Here is a 27071-nt window from a genome sequence, read left to right as displayed (position 1 = left end):
TAAATGTGGGTTAGCCATCCATCTGCTCTAATATGTACAAGAGCTAGGTGATGGTATGTAACACGGTAAATAAGAAATCATTACTAGAACAGCAGCATAAACTTGTCTTTTACTATGAATATATAAAGGACAATTTTATCTAATTTCCACACTGCTAGTAAACCAAAATTAGAACTGAAGTTTAAAGTGATATAATAATATTGAGAGAATTTATGAAGGAAGAAAAGTGAATTTGGATACATCGAAACAAATGCATACCCAGCAGATTTTCAGAAATCAAAGGTTGTTATAATATCTGGCAATCTGAAATTAGGAGCTGGTGTATATGATAATTTTTACAAAGCAGTTATGTAAAAAAAATCGATTTCCTCTCTTATGTTTCTTCATCTAAGTGTGATACTTATTCCTAATGTTTCCCAGTAAAACGAAACTGAATTTAAGCCTTTATTGCTGCTATTATGAAAAGGAAACTATAGTGAGCAATTATGAAAATAGTGAAATGCCATAAAAATTGAGATTATTTTAAGATCCAATTCTAGACAAGTTTTTTGTTTTTTACTTTTGTTTAGCAGGTATACAACAAAAGTCATCTAAAACAGGCAAACTAATTCTTCCAAAATAATTCAATTGCTTTGAATGGATTTGAAAAAAAGTAAAGTAAGTCCTATGCCAAAATTAATCTTAATAGCCCTGAAGACCTTTCAGAAAGTACCTGCAAGCTAATTTATTACTTCTGGCAGCACAACTCATTGTGTAGTCTATTCCTATGCCTAAAAACTCATTTATTTTATGCATGCATGTGTAAACATTATGTTTCCAATTTTGTTCTGCAGTGGTGTTTAATTTCATGAGGCCTGTGACTCACACAGTCCCTCAGTTCTATCTCCAGTGTGCCTGCATCCTCCATCTTGCAGCAGTTCTGGTTTCTGCACCCTGTCAAATGTAACCTTTGTGTTAATTTGGCAAAATCAGTTCTCACGTTTAGTGCTGAGAGACTGATAACTGAATTCTCAAATGAACTACACATTTGCGGAGATGAAGCACAGAGCTGTGGACAATGACTGTTTTCCCACAGTGTAAATTCTTCAGACTCAGCTGTCAACATGTGAGTGCGTAGCACAAAAGCAGCTTTAACTTGATGACTTTTTCCCTCCAAGGCCATAAAAATGAAATGGATACGATACTCTCCTTTATGTTATTCCATCTTCTAATGAAATTTTCTTTCTCATGGACAGTGAAAGTCTGTATGTCCTTTAGAGTTCATAAATGATCAAAGTTTCCTTCTTGCAGAATCAAAAACAAGCATTTTCCCTCCCTCATAAATATTTCAGTTTGAGAAAAGACCAGAGAGCCAGGTTGAAAGAGGTTTTTCCCTACTATTTTTCAATCCGTATAAAGCCTGAGTTTAATAATTGACAGAGGATATTCTAAAATTGTCTTCTGGGAGTTTGGAGTTTGGCTCTTTTATGGCTTTACATAGATAGCCTTATGGTGAGCTCAGCATCTTTTCTTTTCCTTGGTGAGGGTTGTATTTTTCTACCTCCTCCATCACCAGAATTGGGTATGTGACTTTACATCTAGTCCCTTCTGATGACTATAATGTTTGTACTCAATCATGAATGGCTTTAGGCATCATCTGGAGAATGGCAACTGGGAAGTGCTATCAAACTTATTGGAAATTTGAAAGAGCATGAAATAATAGAAGTGGAGAGAACTGACTCTTTTAAAGAGAAAGGACTAGTTAATAGTGACAAATATTGTAGGAGAGGTTTTTTAAATGGAGACTGATAAAGTATAAAAAGTCATTAGTAACTTACAGAGTAGTTTCATGGCATCAAAGTCATGTTGAAAATGGCTAAAAGTAGTGAAAATGTTGATAGAATAAGTTCCTAACCAGGCTATGGACTTAGACATATAAGGACTTTATGGTACACCATGATTAAAGGGATGGTTTAGATAGGGTATATGAGCATGTTTCCAGGTCAAGGAAGAAATCAGTGGTGAAGAAGAGATAAAGGCAGCCCCCCCCAAAAAAAAGTAAATTCTTTTATGAAAAAGAATCAATGCACTTAAGAACAAAGACAACAGAGTCAAAGCTTGAAGGTAAGAGGCACATCATTTTCACTAATATATGAAAAATAGGAGAAGGATCAAGAAGGCAGAGGAGTAAGACATCACGCTCACCTTCTCCCACAAACACATCAAAAAAAACACATCTACATGTAGAACGATTCAAACAGAACATTTACTGAACATAGGCAGAAGAACTTAAACCTCCAAAAAGGGCAAGAAAGCCTCCACGTAACTGGGTAGAACAAAAGAAAAAGGAGAGAGAGAGAAATAATAGGACAATCAGAAATGTTGTTGCAAGAGTAATGAGATGCTGATTCAGGTAATCTGAGGTATGTTTTATGTCCTGAATAGTCATTTTAGGATTGGGATATATTAGAACAAAGACACACTATTCATGGTCTCCTGAAATTTCAGTGAGGTTCAGTGGGAGATTTTAATTTTTCTAACAAACCAGTGAGAGACAGAGGTGAAATAAATTTTAGGTACCTCAGTGAGAGCAGGAAAAGCAAGTATGGCAGAAATTCAGAGAGTGAGATAATCAAGCATCTTACACATAGGCGGACTTTGATGAATGTTTAAGTGAGTAATAATTAAAAAAAAAAGCTTTTCATAGCAGACATGTAAGAATTATTTCATTCAGAATCTAAATGAAAATAGTATTTATTTAAGCACGTAAATTTTTCAATTTATTAATGTACTAAAAAGAGAAATAGAGTAAAACAAAAACAAAAACTATCTGTCTGCTCAAGCTGTGACACCAGTGCCTAAAGTTCAGGAAACTGGGTTCTTGTCCCAAACCTACTCCTGTTTAGATGTAATCTTAGATAAAATATTAGCCTTGAGGGAGTTCCCGTCGTGGCTCAGTGGTTAACGAATCCGACTAGGAACCAGAGGTTGTGGGTTCCATCCCTGGCCTTGCTCAGTGGGTTAAGGATCCAGCGTTGCCATGAGCTATGGTGTAGGTCACAGATGCGGCTCGGATCTGGCGTTGCTGTGGCTCTGGTGTAGGCCGGCGGCTACAGCTCCAATTGGACCCCTAGCCTGGGAGCCTCCATATGCTGCAGGCACAGCCCTAGAAAGGGAAAAAAAAATATATATATATATATATATTTTATATTAATAATAATAATAATATAAAATATATATATTAGCCTTGATTTCTCAACCTATAAAATGGGAGAAAGAATTTTAGGAATATTAAAGGAGAATCAAATTAAACGATATGTCCTTTCAAATTTCAAAAACCTTTCAATGTAATGTTTTTAGTACTACACTTTTCTTTAAACATTCAGTAACTTATAATGCTCTCAGGACAATGTGAGATGTGTAGAGGAAAAAAACACTACATCATGAGATTTGTTGTTGAGTCCCTGGAAGACAAGACTAGTAAGTCATCTTATCTTGTTCCACTGCCTCCCTTCCGTAGCTCCAGCTCAGATCTATTTCTTTCCATAGTTAACCACTGAGAAACTTTAGTTTTTGCACAAAGCATATGTTTTCCTGAATTTTAAATCTTTCTTTTCTTTTTGTGCACCACTTTCTCACACCCACAGCCATGAGGTCACCACAATGAGTTTAACTGCACACTAAATCTCAACCCATATTGTTTGCACCAAATAAGGAAAGCTTTCTACTGACTTTATAGATGCACATGTTATGCGCCTGTGCACATACACCACCTACCATTGAGCCACCTGGAATCATGCTGCTCTGTCCTGATGGGGTGGTGGTGCCCAAGAGTTCGGAAGATAGCAAAGTCTCGCCCCATAAAATCAGCTGCTGTTCCAGAATATAATTCTCCATCTGTGTTGTAATAAAAGAAAACCACATATACACACTTTAATTAAGGCAAAAACAAAACAAAATGCAAATTTCATGTTAAGACCTCACTAGAAAGGAAACGAAAATGTTCTTGTATCATTATTCAAAGCTACTTATGTTTATCCTATAGCTCTGTGGAAGGGAGTGTTTTATTAAATGATCATTCACAGATTAAGTATCCAACTACTCATTTAGCACTAACTTTGAAAAACTGAGTAATACATGATTCAGGGCATATTACTAAAACACGAACTTTTATATTTTCTATTATGACCAAAGACAAAGTACGAAATGCAAACTCTATCACACTGTCTGCTTTTATATGTTTAAAGGCACCATGTTTCAAATATTTTTAGTTTTTAGCATAAAGTCTCATTGTAAAATCTTCTCGTTTGTTTGTTTATTTATTTATTTGCCTTTTTAGGGCTGCACCCATAGCATACAGAAGTTCCCAGGCTAGGGGTCAAATGGGAGCTACAGCTATTGGCCTGTGCCATAGTCACAGAAATGCAGGATCAAAGCCACATCCGCAACCTAGACCACAACTCATGGCAATGCCTAATCCTTAACCCACTGGGCAAGGCCAGGGATTGAACCCATGTCCTCATGGATCCTAGTTGGGTTTGATAACACTGAGCCACAATGGGAACTCCTCATTGTAAAATCTTGTTTACAGATTTGATTTTAATGGAAATTGAATTTCTAATATGCTTCCCTTTTTAGTAGGATCTAAATTAATGAGATTTTCCTATAATTTAGAAAAGCCTAATATTTTCCTTGCCAAAACTTTTTACTGGCATTCTTTCTTTAGTATATTAAGTAGCTATCATACAACCCCAAAACAGGTCTACTACGTGGTCTCAGATAAAACAGAAATATGTTTGAAGCAAGGAGAATTTTGATAAAAACAGACCGTAATCACTACAGCGCAAGATTCTGTTGTGCTTTGACTGATTTCTACTTAAACTTAATTAACTCTAGGTCAGAGTTTAATAATGGAAGTCTCATAATCAGAAGGTTGGAATAGAAATGAAAAGGAAACAAGGAGAAAGAGAAGTTAATATTTACTGAATACCATTTGTGCTTGCTGGGCAGTCAGGTGCTGGCTTGAAACTTTCAAATTATCTCATTTATTTCTGTCAACAGCTCTATGACGTAACTTTATCCCTATCCCTATTTTACAGTTAAAGAAACCCAAGTTTGCTCAGCTAATGACTAGGTGTCAAGGTGAAAGTTCAAACCCAGGTCTGTTTAGTCCCAAGCCTCTTATCCTAAATTATACCATACCACCTTTCAATAAACTGAAGTTTGTAAAAATGACATTTCTTTCCTTTAAAGAAAAAGTACCTCACATTATTCCATCCAGAAAACACATTATTGCCTGCTTGCTTAGAGTGAATTCTCAGCAAAACTATTTTCCCAATAATCTACTATAATGACAGTATAACTTAATATTACCCTGATTATTTGGATATATTTTTTTCTGTATACATTGACTTGAATATACTCAGAAAATACAGTAGGCACACATAAACTGTAACATTTGTATACCACTATAATTTCCAAAAGCACTACTGCATGTATTAGGAAGAAACTATCTTCAGTTATAAATAGTTTTGGGAAAGTTTTATTAATATGATATGATATTCTTTGTTCACACCCACAATTCTCACCTGCAAATAAAGGGTTGTGAAATAAAAATAGACATTTTCAGTGGTCCAAACTAAATTAATTCATTTGGTAGAAGCTGTGGTCCTGATAGGACTGAAGGCACCAGGCTTTGGGAAACTTCCGAAATAGTGCAGAATAGCTATACAGACAGAAGTACTGAGTGACTCCATAATAGAAATACACATTATCTTAGAGACTGAGTTTTTAAAAATTCATCACTTATTTTGAATTTTTGTGAATCAAGACAAATAAAAGTGATGGTTTGACAATGTATTAAGTACAATTTACTAGCTAAATGGATGGTACTCATCTGACATCATAAATTGCCACATTATGGTACCTTTTGGATTCAAAAGCATCTTGTCTTATCTTCACTGAGTTAAACCGCAAGTTCAAATCTGACTTGCTCTTATCATAATATGCTGCAATATTGTTTTATCTTCCCACAAGGCAAAGAAATAACCTTTTTCTAAAAGCACAAAAACACTATGAATAAACTATCCTTAAGTTTCATGGGTATGCTGAAATATTTTAATACATATGGTCTCCTTAATTTTAACCTATATTCAATTAACCTAACATTTTTACTAAGGTTGATGCTTTAACTTTTTACAAGTAATTGCTTGATACATGTGATGAATTTTTAAACTTCCTGATCTGTGCAAATAAGAAAATGTTAGTTTAAAATGTGTTGTGAAAGAAGCCTAATGTCAATTTCAAATATTTTCATGTTGGAACATCTGTCATGGGATAACTTGAGTTATCTTTACCTTGAAAAATCAAAAGCATTAAGTTATTAGCTGAACCTCATTGCTCTCTCAACCATATGTTAGGTGATGAAAATCAGGAAATGTGAAAATAGAACAACTAAAGGTGAAAACTGAGCAATTTCAAATTAGAATGTAGTCAGACCAAGTCTAGCAGCAGGATAATCAGAAATGGAAGAGTAAACAATGTCATCAGTTAAACTTTCTTTTTTCATTTAGCTTGCAGCAGTGTGAGTGATATTCATAATTATGGTTGTTATTGTATGTAAACTCTATTCCGGATAGAGTTGAAAAAATAAAACCTACAACCAAATAAATATTATTTAGATATCAATAGGTATTTGTTTCTCTATTCATTTGTTTAGTTCTGTTAAAAATTATATATAATTCTTTTTTTATCCACCCTCACATGAGGAAGGCAAAAATCAATATAAATGAAGACAAAGGTAGAAAAATGGATATAGCTTCTCTTTTGACATCTGAAAAGTAATTCACATAGAGAATGTAGAACAGTTCATCAGTACAAGAGCTAGCAAGTCAATTTATTACTAAAAACAGAATTTATAAAGAATGAACTTAGAAACCAAAGAAAGGTTAAGGCACCAGTTGCATCCAGTCATAGAAAATTACCTTCTACTCAAATATTATTTTTAGCAAGTCAACATGATATCTATGTGCTGGAGGGCACCGGATGATCAGGTGACCATGAGAGCACATTATCATTGTCAATGTTCAATATCAGAACCATTCCTTTACACCAGGTCTTAGATCATAGTTACTGCTGAGATGTCTACAGGATTCTCATCAGGGATGATTCCTCCAGAAATTGCATGATATATTTGTTATTTGTCCCAAATATATAAGTGGAAGAATATCCTACCTTTGCATTCTCTTCCAGCACATCTATAATATCAACTCAGAGTATATTTAATTTAATGTAATTTTACATCAATACCTTGTATTAAAGATATTACATTCTGTGGCTACCTGAAATGATCTAACATTATCTGAGTATAAAAAATTTACTATACCTCAGTTGGCTTATATTTGGAGAACAAATATATTTGTTTTTTTAAAGCGTATTTGTCAAACTTCTTTTGTCATTTATGAAGTTGTCAAACTATCTGTTGATTTTCTCATTTTATGACCCTAAGTATAGGTAAACGTTAGCCTACAACCATTCCATTGCATTATGGCTAAGATACATACTTTTAGGTTTTTCCATATTTACTAAGCTACTAGTGAAAGAAAATGTTTGTCCAATTTTATTAAATTGATGGTAGAATAATACACTCAAGGAATTGTTATACACATCAAAAAGCAGTTATGGATACTCTGTCCAACAAAGTTTGTAAGTCTTTCTACAGGCAGTTTGATATCTCAAAAATAATGTATTAGATTAGTGCTGACAGATATAAATAATAACCTAGAAATTGTCAAATATGAAAGCTCCCATTTGAGTCTGCTGAAATTCTTTCTTAACTGCAAGCTTTCTTAACTATCTCTAAGGAAAGCATTCCTTACTTAAATGAACAAAAAGTTTAGTGAACTACATTTCTACAATGGCAGCGTTACCTGAGAAGCATGTGTTAAAAACAAAAGTTCATAGGTACTCTGTACTTTCTGTTCACAGCTCAAAATGAAGTAAAAATGTGGCTTAAATCAGTTAATGTATTGGATTACAATTCCTAAGAAGGGTGTGGTGAGAAGAAACAGAAGGTGAAAAAAAAAAAAATTTCCTGATGAAATCACAGCATTACTAACACAGGTGTAAAGTGTGACATGGATGTGAGCAAAAATCAAACAAACCTAAAGATCAAGCCATTATGTTGTTAACACCTTAAACAAATTCCACTCACAGTACAGCAGAGTAATTAGAAACAGAGGGAAAAGTTATGTCTCTCTCTTCTTACACACACGCACACGAACGCACGCGTGCATACACACACATTCTCCACATGGCATAGATGAAATCTACTTGACAATGGAAGGGTATGGGAATAATTTTATATCTTCACATTTGTTAAGTACGTTCTCTATACCAATAAATATACCAGCTTTGTCACATTGTTCTTTTAAAACTAACATTTTTTTGAGTAGTCAATATGTGTAAAAGACACAAAATTAAAAATATAAAATTCATAAGCTACCACATCTCGCTCCTAGCCTCTTTAGAGGCAATCACTAAAATAAGTGCCTTTTTTAGTTTCTACACTACATACATGTTTCAGAAATATATGTATGTATCCCAACAAAGACATAGATATTACATTGTCTTTTTTAATTCTCACAACAAACTAGTGAAATTAGCATGGTCATGCCATTTTATATACAAAGAAATTGAGGCTCAGAGAAGTTCAAATAATTTTTTCATTATAGCCAATTAATTTGGAGAGCGCTTTGTTTGCTCTAATAGCAAGTAAGAGCATATTCCCGTATCAAATTATGTTCTTTCCTAAGGCAGAGCAGAACTGCAGCTTAGGGGAAATAAACCATAGCTAAAAGTCCCAGACCCATGAAGCATATTTTCATAATATCTCTCTCTTTTGTGTGTGTGTTTTTAGGGCCGCACTCATGGCACATGGAGGTTCCCAGGCTCGGGGTGAAACTGGAGCTGTAGCTGCTGGCCTACACCACAGCCACAGAAATGCCAGATCCTAGCCGCATCTGCGACCTACACCACAGCTCATAGCAACGCCGGATCCTTAATCCACTGAGCAAGGCCAGGGACCGAACCTGTGTCCTCATAGATACTAGTCAGATTCATTTCTGGTGAGCCATGACAGGAACTCTCATAATGTCTCTTAGTGATAGAACATTATTAGCACTGCGATGTCTGAAGAAGATTTCAATGAGGAAATAAAACTGCTTTCAAGAGATGATACTTAGTGAGGGAAATTCTGGGTTTTATTCTTGTGTTCACACATGGCATTTATTCTGAGCAGGGGAGCAGCTATTTTTAACGAAAGGTTTTTTTTTTTTTTTAAAGTGATTGTTATTTTTTCCCATTATAGCTGTTTTACAGTGTTGTCGATTTTATACTGCTCAGCATGGTGACCCAGTTACACATACATGTACACATTCTTTATTCTCACGTTATCATGCTCCATCATAAGTGACCAGACATAGTTCCCAGTGCTGCACAGCAGGATATCATTGCTAATCCATTCCAAAGGAAATAGTCTGCAGTCAAAAAATATTTACAGGTGGGTGAAATAAAAAAAAATTTAAAAATACTGGAGCAATTTCATATTGACAAAATTATTTTTATTAAAGGATATTTGAAAAATCACTTTGACTAATGCAATGTGAAAACCTTAGGACATAGAAGATTTGGAGACTTACTTTGGTAACTATGTATTGCTCAGGGAAGATTACATATTTTCTATGGTCATTAGCTTAAAAACCAAGGCAATTTGGGAAGAGGTTTATAGAAGACCTTCATAGATTTCATAAGCTAATTTTAAGCTGTCATGTGGTTTTCAATTTTATTACAAGCTGAAACTGCTTAATAGAGGGACTGGTGATATAAAAAGAGTATACTGTCAAGATTCTACTAGCCAGTTTTGAGGCAAAGGTGAAATTTTATTTCCCAGTAATGGGGAAGGATGCAGCCTGGAACTACCTTGAAAATTTCTTCTATGTGAAGAAATGAGGAGAATATATTCACAGTATTTTAGGTGGATAGGCTTTCCCAAAAGCCATTCTTTCATATGCAATATACAAGTTGTATATTTCAGTAACAGTTGTATCCCTTGCATGCAAAAGTTTGGGAGGTGCTGTAGAAAATATTTATATTTAAAAACTCCTTTAAATTAGTAAGCAATATTTTCAAAGCAGTTCAATAGAAAATGCCAAGAAAAAACTAACAAGGGATATTAAATTTACTGTGAGAGTCAAAATCTATACCATAGTTATAAACACATAACCTCAATAAAGGAAGTCACAGCTTTTGAATTAAAATGGTGCTGCAGATACTTTGAGGGATTTTACCAGGTCTAGTGCGGTCTGCTTATTTTTCTGTTTCTATTCAACTGATTCAAAAATTAAGTGATATTGGCTTGAAAAATCTTCTAAATTTTCTAAATTTAGAAATAACTCTGAAAATTACTCAATTACTTTATGGTATTGGCTAGGTGAGATCTGAACTTCACTTTAAAGGTACTTCTCTGAAATGTCTATCATCTTTTTTTAGCCACATATTCTCTCCTTGACTCTTGGAACTTCCTTCATTCTCTTTTCCTTTCCACAAACCTATATGGCTTTTTCAAAAAGTTCTCATATAAAACCAAAACTGTGGCATTTCATATTCTTTGTGGATGTTGTATGGCTGCATACCATATGAACTACGTATTACTTACTTGTCATCATCCTTTCTCAATGGAATATTAAAATAAATAATCAAGCAAATCCCTACTGAGAAACATACCATAAATTAAAGCTGCTCTAGGAACAATTTTACATACTGTTTCTTGAGGAGTATCTATTTTTTTTTTCAGTGTGCAATTTAAATAAGTATAGGCTGCAAGTTCAAACAAGATAGGACTCCTCCCCTTTGTTTAAGACAATTTTTATATTTCTGTATGTGCACTTAAGGAAATCACCCACACGTAATCACTAGGCCATCTGTGAATAGGAAAATTATAAGTGTGTTACATTTGCTGCATTCCTTCAGGTCTTAAACTTTTGTTAAAGTGCTCCATAAATGGATCAAATGGACTGAAATTGTCTACATTTTGAAAGCAATAGAGGAGATAATTCATGCTGTAATGGTTTTATTCTTAATAGAAAAGGGATCAGTGAAACAGCAATAAAGTAAACACTAGAGAATACTGGAAAAAAATATATCTTCATAGTTAATGCTGTAGTCAGTGTGACAAGTTTCATTTTGTTGAACAGGAAAAAATAGCTTCTTTCTCTTCAGAAAAAGACTGGCAAAGCCTTTTGAACTTATTACAATCAAGTAATAGCCTGTATTTATTTTTTTAAAAAACATAGATTATTCAAAATTCAATTAGAAAGTTTACACTTAAAAATTTTTACTGTTGGAAGTTCCTGTCGTGATGCAGTGGAAACAAATCCGACTAGGAACCATGAAGTTGCAGGTTCAATCCCTGGCCTTGCCCAGTGGGTTAAGGATCTGGTGTTGCTGTGAGCTGTGGGGTAGGTCGAGGATATGGCTTGGATCTGGTGTTGTTATGGCTCTGGCGTAGGCCAGCAGCAACAGCTCCAATTAGACCCCTAGCCTGGGAACTTCCGTATGCCTCAGGTGTGGCAAAATAATAATAATAATAAAACTTAGCAGTTTTTTTTTTTGTTATCAAATAATTACTTTCCATGTTTCATAAAAAAGGGAAAAAGAAAAATAAATAAAAAGATACATAATTTCTACATGATTACATACAAACATATGTATAATCTTCTCTGATCCAGAGTCGTCTGTGTTTTACTGTTGGTATACTCAAAAGTTAAAAAAGGAAAAAAAGAAAAAATATTTAATGATGTATCACTTTTTGTATATTATTTAATCCCAGTCCAGAAATGATTAAAGGAATGTGGAAATAATTCTTTACCTTTCTACACAGACTAAAGTTTTCTCATTTTTCTGCCAATTTCTATCTTCCAAATTCTATTCTTCTGAACTATGGCTAAGCATTCACCGCCCTTATGCAGTATTGAAGGAAAGAGAAAAGAAAGGAAGGAAGGAAGGAGAAAGGAGGGAGGGCAAAAAGAAACTAAAAAGGGAGTTGATTAAAGGGTAAAGTAAATACATAAAATGTTTTCATCTGACAAAAAATAAGCCCTAAATTCAGGAAAAAAAAAAAAGATGAATATAGAAGGATTTCATCAACTCAAAGTAAGACAAGGTGGTCTCTGTCCACTGTACTACTATTTAGATGGATCATGCTGATTGAGTTGCCAAATGTTGAGAGTGTGACAGATCTTGCCACTAAGATTAACAAGATAGAGTGAATCTCATTCTTTTCTTCTGACTTGTCAAAATTTCCCCTTGAAATGCCTCTTTCAAAAAATGAAAATCAAAACCATTTTTTACAAAACAAAAATTGTAAAGGTCTAGTGGGGATGTACAGAGATTGAGCAGGCAATTTTAAAGATGCTATTAAACCATGTTGATCAAAAAGAATCACTAACTAGACAGTGCAATAATCAAAGGAGCATTTAGTGTTCCTTCTTCATTTAAAAAAATTCTGAAATATTTCAACTGCCCTACTGCTAAAATATTTTATGATTAATCGTGGAAAGTCTTGTTATATACGTTGGAACATACTATCTGGCTATGAGCTATAGAAAATTCACTTTTTAATTGACTTGACTAAGTACCTATTAAAAGAGATGCTGTCAGCAGTTTAGGGTCGTATGGACTCTTTCCACGGCCATTTTCAAAATGTGAGTCTTCCAGCTTAAAAATGTTGTCCTGTGGAAAAGAAAAAGAAGAATTAAATTTATTTATAATAAAAAAATATTTTAACATGCCAGTCGATCAGAGAGAGGTTGGGTATGCTTCGGCACTATCAAGGAGTATTATTATTTGTGTAAATTTTAGAGATGGCTAAATAACTTAGGTGAAATAAACCCAGCTATACTAGCCACATATCTATTTAGCTTGGTGAGTTTTAGTAGCCTTGAGCATGTTGCAACTGTAAGTTACAGTTTTTAAATGACCCCTAAAGAGCAAAGCATGTCAGATAAGAAAAGAGTGATTTTATCACACAGGTATGCCAAAAGCTACACTAATGGCTCTTGAAAGAATGTTAAACAGAATGACTCCTTCCTTGACATAGAGAGAAAAAAAAAAGCAACTCACTATCAAGATGTCTATAAGAAGACATACTATCACATGTTTTTGGTATGTACTTTTCAGACAGAAATGTGAAGCACAGCAGTCACGTTCTCCCCTCTGTCATTCCAACAAACTCTGATGTTTACAAGCTTCTCTAGTACTTTTAAATTGCTCACCCTGGAAGGCAGAAGGCAGGTGAAACTATCTTTATCAATTTCTCTAAGTGGGAAATATCTAACTCTTTAGTGGGAAGGGTGTGCTTGGAGATAGTGTCCTTAGGACAACAAACACAGAGGTGACACATTTTTATCACAGCTCAATATCTCAGCTGTGATAAAACTCTGCTCAGTTGAGACTCAAGTATCCAGAAACTGCAGTGAACATGTGACCATGGAAGAAAGTACGCCAGAAAGCACTGCAAAAGCCTTAACAAGGAGCAACTAACTCGTGCCTAAGACCCTTTCCTCAGAATGTGTTTAAGTTATTGAAACTTCTACATGACAATGGAATAAAATGGGGGTATCTCTGAGCACTCTTTTTGGAATCAAGAGCTCTGGAAATTAATTAGGTCAGAATATGTATAATTTTTCCAGTAGCACATTAACTTGTCTACACACTGAAATAAAATAGCTTTTTTGGCAATTTCTCTGCAATTCACATAAAAACATTGTCTGTATTCTTAGAGCAGTAAACGGTGTTCATTTTATGGCCGATATGGATCATTTTATTTAACATTTAATATTTCTGATGGAGCTAATGGCAGAGTTTCAAATTATGAGTCTTAAAACTTCTTTGAGTTAGGGAAGAAGAGTGAAAAAGGAAGCAAACCAAATGTTCTCCATTTTTATTACTGTGAGTGAGAATTACTGAGTCTATTTTTTCCTTCCATTGATTCTGCACTTGGTAATTAGCTCTCCCCTAGCAATGATGGTTCTTTAGCTGAGTTCTAAAATTTACACTGCGAAAAATTTATACGGTTTCCCAGGTTTGTGCTAAGTTGCAGGAGGAAGGGCAGTGAATCAGAAGTCAGGCCCAGCTGGGCCAATGATTAGCTCTGGTTCTTTGGTAGCTGATTAATTAATATCTCTGAAACGTAGATTCCTAAAAGTCAATGTTGATAAGGATATTTAATCTCAGATGTTTACTATGAAGACTACAGAACTGAGACCAAGTATTTTCAAAGCAGTAACATAAAAAAACAGAAACAATGCATTCTTATTCTAATAAAACTGCTCATATTGCCACTACAACAAAAGAATATAAAAATTTAACACAAGTTGTTACCAATGTTGTAGACTTTCCAGCAGAATTTGAAAAAAAAAAAATTACCAAAAACCAGTTATAGAAGTCACCAAATTAAAAGCTTTTTGACAAATAAAAATTTATCATACACATTTAAATATTAAAATTATAATATGAAATGTATTGCCATAAATAAGAAAAAGCATAGAAGAAATCTTAATAAATATTTAGCTATGTTTTGATAAAAGTAGGAAATAATCCAAAAGAAATATGATATACATTGATCAGCAAATGATACACACTCTACTGCCACGATGATAGAAGGTATTACAATTTGTCTATGTGATTACTCCTCATGGGTTAGAGGAAGCAGTAGGGACAAATGGTATTGTAGCTGAAATGATATTACAAATATTATTATAAATTTCTTGTCCTCATAAGACATTTTACAATACTGACAGAGATAAGAGGAACTATCCCTCAAAATATGAGACACTTGATGTCTGGGATCATGTGTCTAAGTTAGTAAGTATGCCAAAGTATACAAGAAGTACTTGCAGCCTCGTGTTTGCCATAAGATTTACAAGGTAAAGGATTAGACTTTATAGGAAAAGAGGTTAAGTATGTCAGTTATGGTTAAAATAAGATGAAAAACTATCCTTTGTCTTGGTATCAGGTAATGTGTTCAAAGCTGGGCTCCTTTTCCTTTCCTTTTTTCCTTTAAACTCTTGTCCAAATTTCTGGCCATCTACCATGTAATTATTCTATATTCTTATATGATTCTGCTGAAGGGTAAAATATTTAATTTCCTTTCCACTTTAGTGAAGTGAGGACCTAGAATAAATATAATTTGATTTCTGAATAGAGAACTAAAAGGTATTTCTTACATACAAATGTTTATAGTATAAGATTCATACCTGTTACACACAGTAATGGAGTCTAGGGATGACGAAATCAGACAGAAATGAGTATTAACCCTGGCTATGCCTTTTATTAACTCTAAGCCTCAGGCAATCCCTAACTCTTTTAGAAACTCATATTTTTCACCTGTAAAAGGAAGATAGTAAAATCTCATAGGATTGATTATAAATATTTATTGTGGTAGTATATATATAAAAGAATACTTGGTATGTCCCCCAAAATATTCACTAATTTATTTTTTCATTTTTTATAGTTACCATAATAAAATCATTCTTTCCTATACTGATCAGCAGCTCTCATGACACAGTGGAAATGCCTACCTATACTTTCATTTGTGGAGATGAAAACATATTTTTTAAAAACACGTAAATGCTCTGGACTCCCAAAATGCACTGAAAATTGTTCTTTCCTGTACATAGACCAGAGTCCAGTTCAAAAGCTTTACTAACAACAACAAAAAAATCATTAAATATGTGTAAAAATTCTCAATTAAAGAAAACTACCCTTCTAATACATCTGATAAACTTAATATGACTGATATTGAGAGACACCAACAACACTGCTGTTTACATTATAGAACCTGTTGGATGTATGAAAATATTGACCTCTTGTAAAAGAACTGTGTTAATATAACTGTACACTCTGTTTTGTCCTGTGTAACACATCATGTACTTGGAAACTTTCTGAAATCTGATTGCTACTCAATGATTTTCTGTTTTAAAGAATGTCAAATAGATCACATATGCAAGTAATAAGACCAAAAAATCTTAAGACCAATGTATACAATTGAACTGCATAGCTTATATTTCTTACTGGGGCTGAAATAGTCTTCATTTTTAGTAATACATGAACAGAAACCTAGCTGCATGGATCCTAATTGCTTTAGCAGATATTATGAGTATATCATATACGTTATTGTGCCATATTTTATTACACGATTGCATCAGTTTTCAGCAACTATTTTTAGCTTTCAAGACTACTCTCTCCCCTTTGTCTTCTGGATTTCCTGAATGTTATTAGACTGTGGTGAGGTAAGGTATTAGAGGAAATAATAACTGTGCTAATGTCTAATCCAAAGTCTTATAAATTATAAACCACTGGTGACATCATGGTAATAAATTTCCTAAATCTCAATCTTGTCCAAGTAATAAATTTAGGTTAAAAAGTTGCAATTTTAGTTTTATTTAATGAATAAAACATAAATGATGTCTGTAAAAGAGGAAAAGAGAAGAAGAAAGAAAAGAAAATCCTAGATATATGTAATAAAATAATTATTTTGGGTGGGAAACTATACAAAATTAATCAAATTTAATACTTAGTATTTAAAAACATACATTATCATATTTTTTCAAATTGTTCTTTCTCCTACTCTTTACAAAGACACCTTGTTTGTCAGTTACAATGAATTATGAAGTATTTCCTGGTCACACCATGTTTTTTCTCATCTCTGCCTGAACTGTCCCCAGCCCACCCATCTTCAAACCAGGGTGAACTTTCTTTTCTGTAAGACTAAATCAAAAGTCACTTCCTAGAAGTCTTCATAAGCTTCCTGGAAATATAATTCACTGGATTCCTTTGTGCATATCCTAATTAACAATAGTACACCAGCAATGATTATACTGCGTAAAACTAATGGCCTCAGAATAAAGGGATGTAATATGATCTCACAGGAAATACTATATTTTATCCAAAGGAGATCTATTTGTGGGTCAAATTCATCCAGAATTTACTTCTCTTAAAAGGTGACTCTAAATCTATGCTGTACAATTTTGACATGAGCTACATGTAGCTACTTAATTAATTAAAATAAAAAATCCTATTCCTCAATTGCCCTGGCTACATTTTAAGTGTTCAAAATGAGTCATGAGTCTTGTGAATAATATTGCATAGATGCAAGCATTTCCACTGTCCCATAAGTTCTAATGGACTACACACCTCTAGATCCTATACCCTTAGCAGCAAGGAATAGAACTGGAAAGTAGAGGGCCTCTAGGGAAAGAAATGATCACAACACAGTCGTACAAGAAAAAGTCTACAAAATCTACAAGGAAAGATTATAGTAACAGTAGTTTTTGATTTTCATTAGCCAGGAGAGTTGCCTTAAGTAACATTTAATGGCAGTGCAGAACAAAGACATGTCCTGTATATCCTTGCATGTCCTTCCTCTTCCATTCAAAGTACTTTTCCCTAACCTATGCAGGTAATGGATTTTACTCATTATTTAAAGTTTAAGTCATAATATTCAGTCTATTAAGTATTTATTAATTTTATCCAGCAGAAAAAAATGTATTTTCCCTAGAATGTTTATAGCAATCCATAGCCTCTCTGTGCCATCTGTTACCTTCAACCTTGGTATTCAATAACGCATGCCGTTCTGTTTTCTTATTAAATACTTTTGAGGTGGTATAAAATCATATTCACTATATTTCTCTAAAATACTAAGATAGACCTTGTTACTGATTTAAAGTTCAATGGAAGAAATAATTAATAAATGAGTGACCATGGGACTGAATGGAAGGGGTGCTAAAGAAAAGCCACATCCAAGAAGACCAAGGGCATAGCTATGGCCTCTAGGAGCTAATATTTTAAGAATATGATGCAGATATGAGCACTTTTGTGCATCAGAAGTCATACTACAAAATTCAAATATTAACCCTAATTTTAAAGTAAGTCTTAAGAAACATGAGAGTTTTTAACTTTTTGTGTTATATGTGTCACTATTAGCAGATTATCTGTACTTGTACATTTCAAATATGAGTTTACTCTTACTGTAAAAGATAAAAAAGTTAAATTTAATGACAAAGAGTGTAACTTTACAGTCCCTCTGTTTTTATATCCCTGTTCCTCTTGCATTTCCATTGGGCCTTGTAATTCTTCAGTTATTACTAATATTAAACTTGTTCATAGATATTACTCCTCTCCATTGAGCCATCTTAATTGAGGGGGAAATTATTGAAATATTCTTCAGCAGAACTTCAAAAATCTTTCTGATCAATATACTATCTCCATCACTCCAATATAACTGTTTTACCTTATAATTTTTTTACTTAGAGAAATTAGTCCAAGTATCTCTGGAATACTGACAAATGGAACATCAAACTGGAGAAGCTATTTGGGCTTTTTGCCAAATGCAATTTTCTACTTATAAAAATATATAATTTCTTATTGGGATTTGCATTTTTATATTTCTTTTAGAAACTTTCTAATTTATATAATTTTTGAAACACTATACAATATTAATTGGTGCAGCAAATATATACTGAGCTGTTTCTATGTTAGAATTGTATTTTCAATAGGAAGGTGAAATGTTTAATTATTTAACTCAAGGAGCATACAATAAATTACAACAAAAGCTATATGACATTAATAAATTGCATACACAGGATGTTACAATATTTATGAAGTATTTGGTAGCTATTTCATTTAACATTGAATACATAAGAAGTGCTAATGATGTTTTAGGAATTCATCTATATTTTTTCACTTAATCTTCAAATAAGCCTACTATTATTAATGGTAGTTTTACAGATGAGAAACTGAGACATTTTCTACATAATTTTCAAACTAATAAAGATAATAAATGATTCAGTAAGAATGTGATAACAGAACTGTCTCTTTGTATGTTTTTAACCACTAAATATAAAGGTGGTTAATTATTTTGTGTGATGTTCCCTAAAAGAGTAGAAACTCGAAAACAGGTAAGATCAAGGTAGGGATAGAAAATTTTCTTCTTCAGCATATGAAGTAAAGCTTTATTTGATTTAGTCCTCTAAAAAAGTATTTTGGTGGGAGTTAAATGTATCTGGGAGTATATACATGTGGGTTTGTATATGTATTGGTTGTCAGTGCAGAGGTCCAAAAGAGTTCATAGAGAGAAGGCAGAGGAAAGCAAGAGATGCAAATTCCATTTAGAGGAAAAAGCATGAACAAAATCCCCTCAAAATAGATAGAATTCATATGATAAGTAACATAAATTTAAGTTTAGACAGTGAAGACTGTGTGTATATATTAAGAGATAAGGTGGATAAATAAATATGGAATCAAACTGCGGAAAGTTTTCTTTGCCAGAATAAGCAATTGAGTCTGTATTCAGAAGGTGTCAGTAACATAGTGATAGTTTTAGTTGGTGAACAATAGCACCAAAGAGGTACAATATTATGAAGAATCAGACAATGACATGTAGGATGATTTAAAGACACATGAACCTGGTGGCAGGAAAAGAACTATTGCCATAGCCATAGCAATCTTTAGGGTTTATTCATGTTCTGGAGTCATGGTAATAGTTTTCAAATTAATTATTCTACAAAGACCTTTCCATTTCTAACTTGTGCGATTCTATCATCCTATCCCTCTGAATTTGGACATTGGCTTCTAATCTTTGTCCCCGTTTTTGACCATAATATAGGGGTTGTTAAAACCCATTTTTCCTTTCATTCTTTACATGCTATTGTTTGGTATTCATTTATTTTTATAAATTCAGCTATTGAACTTCAGCATAAATCCCTCTGCTTTTCTAATCATTCAAATTCAGTTTCCTGTCCTGCATGAAATCTCCTATTTTCCATAGTTATTTCAAATTGAGAGCTATTAAGAGGCCTTGGCTCTTTAAAAGACTATAAGAGCAATTACAAATAATAAACTTCATAAAAATTAGCCTGTCAGAAAGAGTTATTTAACAATATACACTGGGGGAAGATCTGAAAGAAATGTAACCCTAGTGTTGGTCACTGAGTGCTGGGAAATTTAAAAAGTAATGCTATGTGAATAAAGAAAGCATAATTTTCTGCCTAGATTATAATATATTAGTCTTGGCTTTAATTTAACTATGATTTCAGCAATGTTACTTTAGAATTTTATTTTTCTTTACATACAAATAAACAAATCATTGTTGCAACTAAATGACTGTTAATTGAAAAAAGAATCTCAGTGACAGATAAGTTCAAAAAGGAACTATACACCTATAAGGATTTTTATATCTGAGTATACCAACCATATGATCTTTTGATATTAACTTTTGAGTAGTTTTAGATTGTAATAATTATACGATTTGGTTTTAAGTCCAAAATACAGTCATTTGATGCTTAAGAATTTAGAGCCATTCAATAATTATAATTAAACTTTTTCAACAATTGCCAACACTATTTCAAATATACACTTTCCTCAGCAAGTAAAGCTACAAAGACAATTATAATTGTTTTGACAAAAAGTGCATTGTATCTATTAAATTAAATAATAAAAATATTTCAGTTACATAAAATATAGTCCAGTTTAGTATTCATGATACATGATCAATCACTAGGTACACCTATTCAGACTTTTTATTGAATATAACTTCTGTTCCTGAGGAATTCCTAAGATCCAATACAGAAGGAAGGAAAATATCATCAGTGTACACAATATTCCCAGTAAGTTTATCTCTAGATTGCAATCTAAACATAAGCAGAAATAGGTGAAATCACTGATTTCAATTTCTATATACAGTCTTTACAAGCACTGCTTTTGTAAAGCAGAGGTATAGCTCAAAAATTTGTCCTCAGAGATTATATGGCTTTTCTGTGACCCAGATTTTTTTTATTTGACTTTGAAGGTAGATGTGGTGAAAATACTATCATTTAATAATTATGAAATCTAGATTCTATAACACAATTAAGCCAGTTGCTTGTAAGTTCTAAAACAAGTTTTAAAAAATTCTTTTGAAGTGTCAATATTCCTATCTATGAAAACACCTCACAGAACTGCCTCAAGAATTAAATAAGATACAGTCTGTATTAACAAAGGGATGCATACTTAAACCATAAATAAATTTATTTATTATAATGTTAATTATCATTAAATCACTGTTAATGTTACACCTTTGCTATAACAGTGTACTGATAACTAATTATCTATGAAAATGCAGTAGCTAATATTTGTTAAACAAATATTAGCCAAATATATTTTCCTAAGTACTTTGTTAATATAATTATACTAATTTTGTAGACGAAGTAACAGAGAGAAAAAAATGACTTGCCTAAGGTCAGAGAGTATATAGCAAAGTCAGGTAAACAATTTCCAGAACCAGTAATTAATGGAAGGATTATTAAAGCCACAGCCCAAAAATTAAATACCAAGGAATAAACCTGTCTAAAGAGGTGAAAGACTTACATGCTGAGAACTATAAAACATTAAACAAGGAAACTTCTTTGTATTTGATTTGCATATGTTACTTTATGAATACACATCATACGTAAGTGTTATTATAATAATATCTCAAGTGTGTATTCCTTGTAGTTCAAGCCTGTATTAGGTTCCGAATTAATCTTAACTGAATTGACCATGACAGATAATACTGTATTTAATATAGTCCTCACATTACACTCTTAATAAACACAAGTAGAGAAGACTAACATATTTCTAACTTTATTTGTAGAAAAATAAAATGAAATTACTTTGTTTCCAAGTTTGTGAAAGATTAGTATCAATTTATTCATGGTCCTCCTAGTAACAACATATAGTTCTTATAGTTGGACTAAATAGGATTTGTCCTTTAAATTTAAGGGATCTGAATTTATCTAGGTTCCTCAAACATCAGTGATATAATTCACCTGGTTTTTGTCATCATTAAAATTAATGGTATGAACCAAGGAAAACAGAAAGCATATGTGTTCATACTTCATGCAGATTATATTTTTAATAGGAGCTTAATTTGAGTTTATGCAGATATCTCATACCTGTCATGGTGTCATTATACAGCTATGAATGCCTGTTAACTCCCAAGGTATACAACAAGGAAAGGGAAATTTCTACCTTGGCTAGAATGAGAAATTCCAGAACATGAATAATTTACTCTAAAGTGTTCTGCCTCAGTGAGACCTGGTAAAGTGAACTCAAAAAGCAAATCAATGGTCTGTGAAAAAAATAAAATGATGGAACAATTTACTTGATCTTTCTGTGTGCATTTTAAGCCTTCCATGTACAAAACGTAGTTATTTTTTATTTCCCATCTTATAATTTCACAAAGCACCAGAGTTTTTTAATCCTAAACTGCGAAAGTATATCTATTATTTCCTACCACTTCTTTTTATAAATGTGTTTGTCACAACCACAATTAGACCCCACTTGGGAATTTGATTAATCTAAACATAAATATGTCAATAGAAAAGGAGCATACATATGGTAAGAAGTATTAGAATCTACTCATATGGTTTCTTTACATTTTAAGATTTTTCATAGATGCCACTTGGGAAGTAATAAGGCCAAAAGAACTAACACTTTATTTATACCAATCTTTGTTTTTTTAGCACAGCCTTGTTATTCCAGTACTGTTATAATCATATGATATAAATACATTATTTTATTTTAGTAAATTGGCAAAGATTTCAAAAATTATTTTTGGCAAAAGTATTGCAAGAAAGAATAATCCTGACAGTTCTTGAAGAGAACACCTACTTTAGAGAATAATTTGGGAATTAGAACGACTTTTAAAAATGTCCATACACTTTAACTTGACTGTTTCCCTTTTGGAAATTATATATAAATCTTTTTAAAAAAATTAAAAATTAAAGTAAGAAGAGGTTCACCATATTTAGAAGACTAAAAAAATTAAAATGCCAATAAGAGAATAGTAAATGCTGACCTACTTACATAATTTATTATGATGCAAGTATTAAAATGTTTATATTAGATAAATTATAATATCTAGAACTATTACCTCTGTTAAGTCACTGCAGAAGCAATATGTAGTAGTGAAACATCTATATAAGATGCATAGAAAAAAACTTGAAGGAAATGCATCAAAATATTGTCTCTATTTTACACTGTTTAGGTATTTTTCTATTTATATTGTTTTCATCTACTTCTAATATTATATACAATGATCATGCAGCCCATGTATTAAAAATAACTGAACAAATCAAAATATCCTAAAACCCTCGGGTCACTATATCCTAATTAAATCTTTAAATTGACAGTGCATGAACTGAATCTGGCTGAGAGACATGCTTTATTTAGTTGACACAGGGTTTTAAAATCTTAAATTTGAAAGCATTCTCATGGGACTTATAATGTTTCATAGAACAACTTAACTTTTCCATTGCACCCTATTCTTTTGTGTTTCCTTTTTCATCTTTTTATATCACCTGCATGTTGCATTAGATATTTGAGTTTGCAACAGCTATAAAGCATTGTGTCTTAACTTTTTTATGAAAAACTACATTGCATTATCATCTGATTATCTCCATTTTTAAAATTTACTTCAAATAAAAAAAGTTCTCATCAGGGCTGTGGTCATGTTCTCATATCTCATAGTGGAAGTACTATAAGGTTTAGCAATGAATCATAATCAAACCTACAGGTTAACAGGAACTTTGATGTGATTTGAAACTCTGATTGTCATAGTATCATAGATCTCTCTAGCTTTTCACTCATTCTTTTACATAATTAAATCAATCTATATATAAGCACTGTTTTAACAAGGTCTCTGTTTTACATAGAAAAAAATGATTATTTCAAGTATTTATATATAAATTATCAAGTATCTATAAGAATTGAACTTTAAGGATGTATGGTAGCTACTGCAAAATATAGGTAAGAAGAGTCCTTAACGAAGTATCCAGAAAAGACTTAAACATAAGACAAAACCATCAAAATCCTTGAAGAGAACATAAGCAAAACATTCTCGGACATCCACCTTATAAATGTTTTCTCAGGTCAGTATCCCAAGGCAGAAGAAATAAAAGCAAAAATAAATCAATGGGACCTAATCAAACTGACAAGATTTTGCACAGCAAAGGAAATCATAAAAAAAAAAAAAAGGCAACTTACAGAATGGGAGAAAATAGTTTCAAACGATGCAACTGACAAGGGCTTTATCTGTAAAATATACAAACAACTTACACAACTCAACAGCAAAAAAGCCAACAATCCAATTAAAAAATGAGCAAAATACCTGAAGAGACATTTCTCTAAAGAAGATATGCAGGTGGCCACAGGCACATGAAAAGATGGTCAACATCACTGATTATTAGAGAAACACAAAATGGTACCACCTCACACCAGTCAGAATGTCCATTTAATAAGTCCACAAATAACAACTGCTAGAGAGGGTGTGGAGAAAAATGAACACTCCTACACTACTGGTGGGAATGTAGTTTGGTACAACCACTATGAAAAACAGTATGGAGGTACCTCAGAAAACTAAATATAGAACTACCATATGACTCAGCCATCCCACTCTTGGGTGTATATCCGGACAAAACTTTCCTTGAAAAAGACAAGTGTACTCATGTGTTCACTGCAGCACTATTCACAATAGCTAAGACATGGAAACAACCTAAATGTTCATTGACAGATGAATGGATTAAGATGATGCGGTATATATATATAATGGAATACTACTCAGCCATAAAAAAACAAAATAATGCCATTTGCAGCAACATGGATGGAACTAGAGACTTTTGTACTAAGTGAAGTAAGTCATAAAGAGAAAGAAAAATACCATATGATATCACTTATATCTGGAATCTAACATACAGCACAAATGAACTTTTCCACAGAAAAGAAACTCATGTACTTGGAGAACAGACTTGTGCTTGCCAAGGGGGAGGGTAAGGGAGTGGGACAGACTGGGAATCTGGGGTTAATAGATGCAAATTATTGCCTTTGGAATGGATAAGCAATGAGATTCTCCTGAAGAGCACTAGGCACTATAGTCACTTATGATGGAGCATGATGGAGTATATATACATGATGGAGTATGTATATATATATATATATATATATATACACACACGCACACATATATATGAATGGGTCACTGCTGTACAGTAGAAATTGATAGATAACTGTAAACTAGCTATAATGGAAAAAATAAAAATCATTAAAGAAAAGAAGTAACCAAATATTGGGTTGCTTCTTTTACTTTTAAATTAATGACCATGAAGACATTCTGTATCACATGTTGCATTGACTTCTGGGTCATAATTTCTAATCTACTGTAGTGAACAGGTGTATTACTTATAAATAAATATCTCTAAATTGGAGACATGAGTTTCTTAGCTATCAAGCAAGATTTTTTTGTTATCAAACAATTATAATTGCATAATTTAGAATAAATCAAGCATTTTTATTTGGTTTATTAACTAGAATGTTTGATGTTGAAAAATATACTGCAAGCTAAAATTACCATTTGCATGAACTGGACATTTATATCATTCTAAATGACATCTTCAATTAGAGAAAACGTAATAAATCTTCCTTACACTGAGGTGGCATGCTCTCAGAGTAGTCATCTATACCTAAAAGAGTACATGGTCAAATCTTGTCTGAATTTTACAGGATCATTTAAGTAATATATAATGCCAATTGCTAGTGCTATTCATTATGGTGTCATTAAAACTGTAATACAAAAAAGAGGTTTCATCCTCAAATTTTGACACGAGAATTTAATTAGTAGGACACAATTTCACAGAAACATAAAAACATTTTAAAAAGACAGAATGTCAAAATGGATATGAGGTCCAAATTTGATTTAAAGCTAATCACCTAAAATTATTTTGGTAAATAAACCAATTTCAAATATTTTCTATCTTTAAATTTATATTAAAGGTCATTAAATTATGACCACCTTATAAGATGGCTCATCATATATATTTACCATATATTTTTACTGATATTTACTAATATAATCAACTACATACAAATATAATTAACAAGAATTAAAAATAACATGTATTTTAAAATGCATACTTCGAAACTGTATATAATAAATTTAAATTAAACCGAAATGATGATTAACTCAAATATGGGATAACCATGGCTTTTAGGAGTTTAGAATTATTAATATTACTCTTTTATTAAAGCCATCAAAGCAAATAAAAATACCAAATTTCCAAAATAATAACTGACTATTCAGTATCTCAGTTTTAGAATGTTTTTCCACCAATGATCCTGCCTCTTTCCATGGTAACCTGTGTGAGTTACTATCACAGCATTTATTCTTAAACCCTTAGTTAATTCTTTAAAAGGCACTATTCTATATACAAGCTACATCTCAAGTACCATTAGTAATTATCTTATGTTTATTTTTGTTGGCCTGTTTCAAGTCCAGATTTCTGCTTGGCTAAGCATCAGTGATCATACAAGTGGTAGTGGTATGGAGGGCTTAGAAGCACCAACAATTTCAATAAAATTTTAGCTAGTTATACATCTTGATTTTAGACACAGTTTTAATTTTATAGTCATTCATGGTTTTGCTAAAGTTCTTAATTTCTTTATCTCTTTCAAGTCCTTAAGTATTATTTATTTATTTTAATAATAATAATGCTTAAAAATAATAATGACCAGGAAAATGAAGACCTATTATTTCTGTACAATCTTTGAAATTATGTACATATTTCAAAAATGATCAAGTAGTTATAAAATAAAATAATATTTAAACTTTACTTGAAAACAATTAAAAGATTAAGATAGAAAATGGAGTGACAGAAAAATTATGTCTAATTAATGAATTATAATTCTGTACCTGTTTTTAAATTTTTACTCAGAAATATTTGAAACATAAAGGAGACCAATTAGCTCTCTGGTTGAATGGAGACAGTGAGTTGAGAATAAATGTATAAAGATTAAGATGACATTACTTATGACATGATCTGGTTACTGCAATTTTCCATAAATCATAAAATAATTCCCTAAACCTATTTTGCTTAGAATGCCTCTTAGGTGATTTGGAATAGAAAGGATATGGGTGCAAAATTCATTTGGAATATTAAATGGTTAGCAGTATAAATGTTGCTGCT

At 32.4% G+C, this 27071-nt stretch overlaps 1 protein-coding gene across 7 annotated transcripts in view; it reads right to left on the bottom strand.

Moving 5' to 3' along the window:
* The window catches only part of SEMA3A (semaphorin 3A), a 453014-nt gene that overhangs the window by 75235 nt on the left and 350708 nt on the right, over positions 1-27071 (bottom strand). For all 7 annotated transcript variants that reach the window (XM_021063479.1, XM_021063478.1, XM_021063482.1 and 4 more), the window contains 2 exons: positions 12675-12768; positions 3757-3876 (listed from right to left, as the gene is read on the bottom strand). In XM_021063479.1, coding sequence (XP_020919138.1) covers positions 3757-3876; positions 12675-12768 — 214 coding nt within the window. The remainder of the gene's footprint in view (positions 1-3756; positions 3877-12674; positions 12769-27071) is intronic.

The sequence above is a fragment of the Sus scrofa genome, chromosome 9 (assembly GCF_000003025.6).
Source record: "Sus scrofa isolate TJ Tabasco breed Duroc chromosome 9, Sscrofa11.1, whole genome shotgun sequence".
NCBI classification, from domain to species: Eukaryota; Metazoa; Chordata; class Mammalia; order Artiodactyla; family Suidae; genus Sus; species Sus scrofa.
The sequence above is the reverse complement of the archived record's forward strand: the minus strand, read 5'-3'. Positions and strand labels throughout refer to the sequence as shown.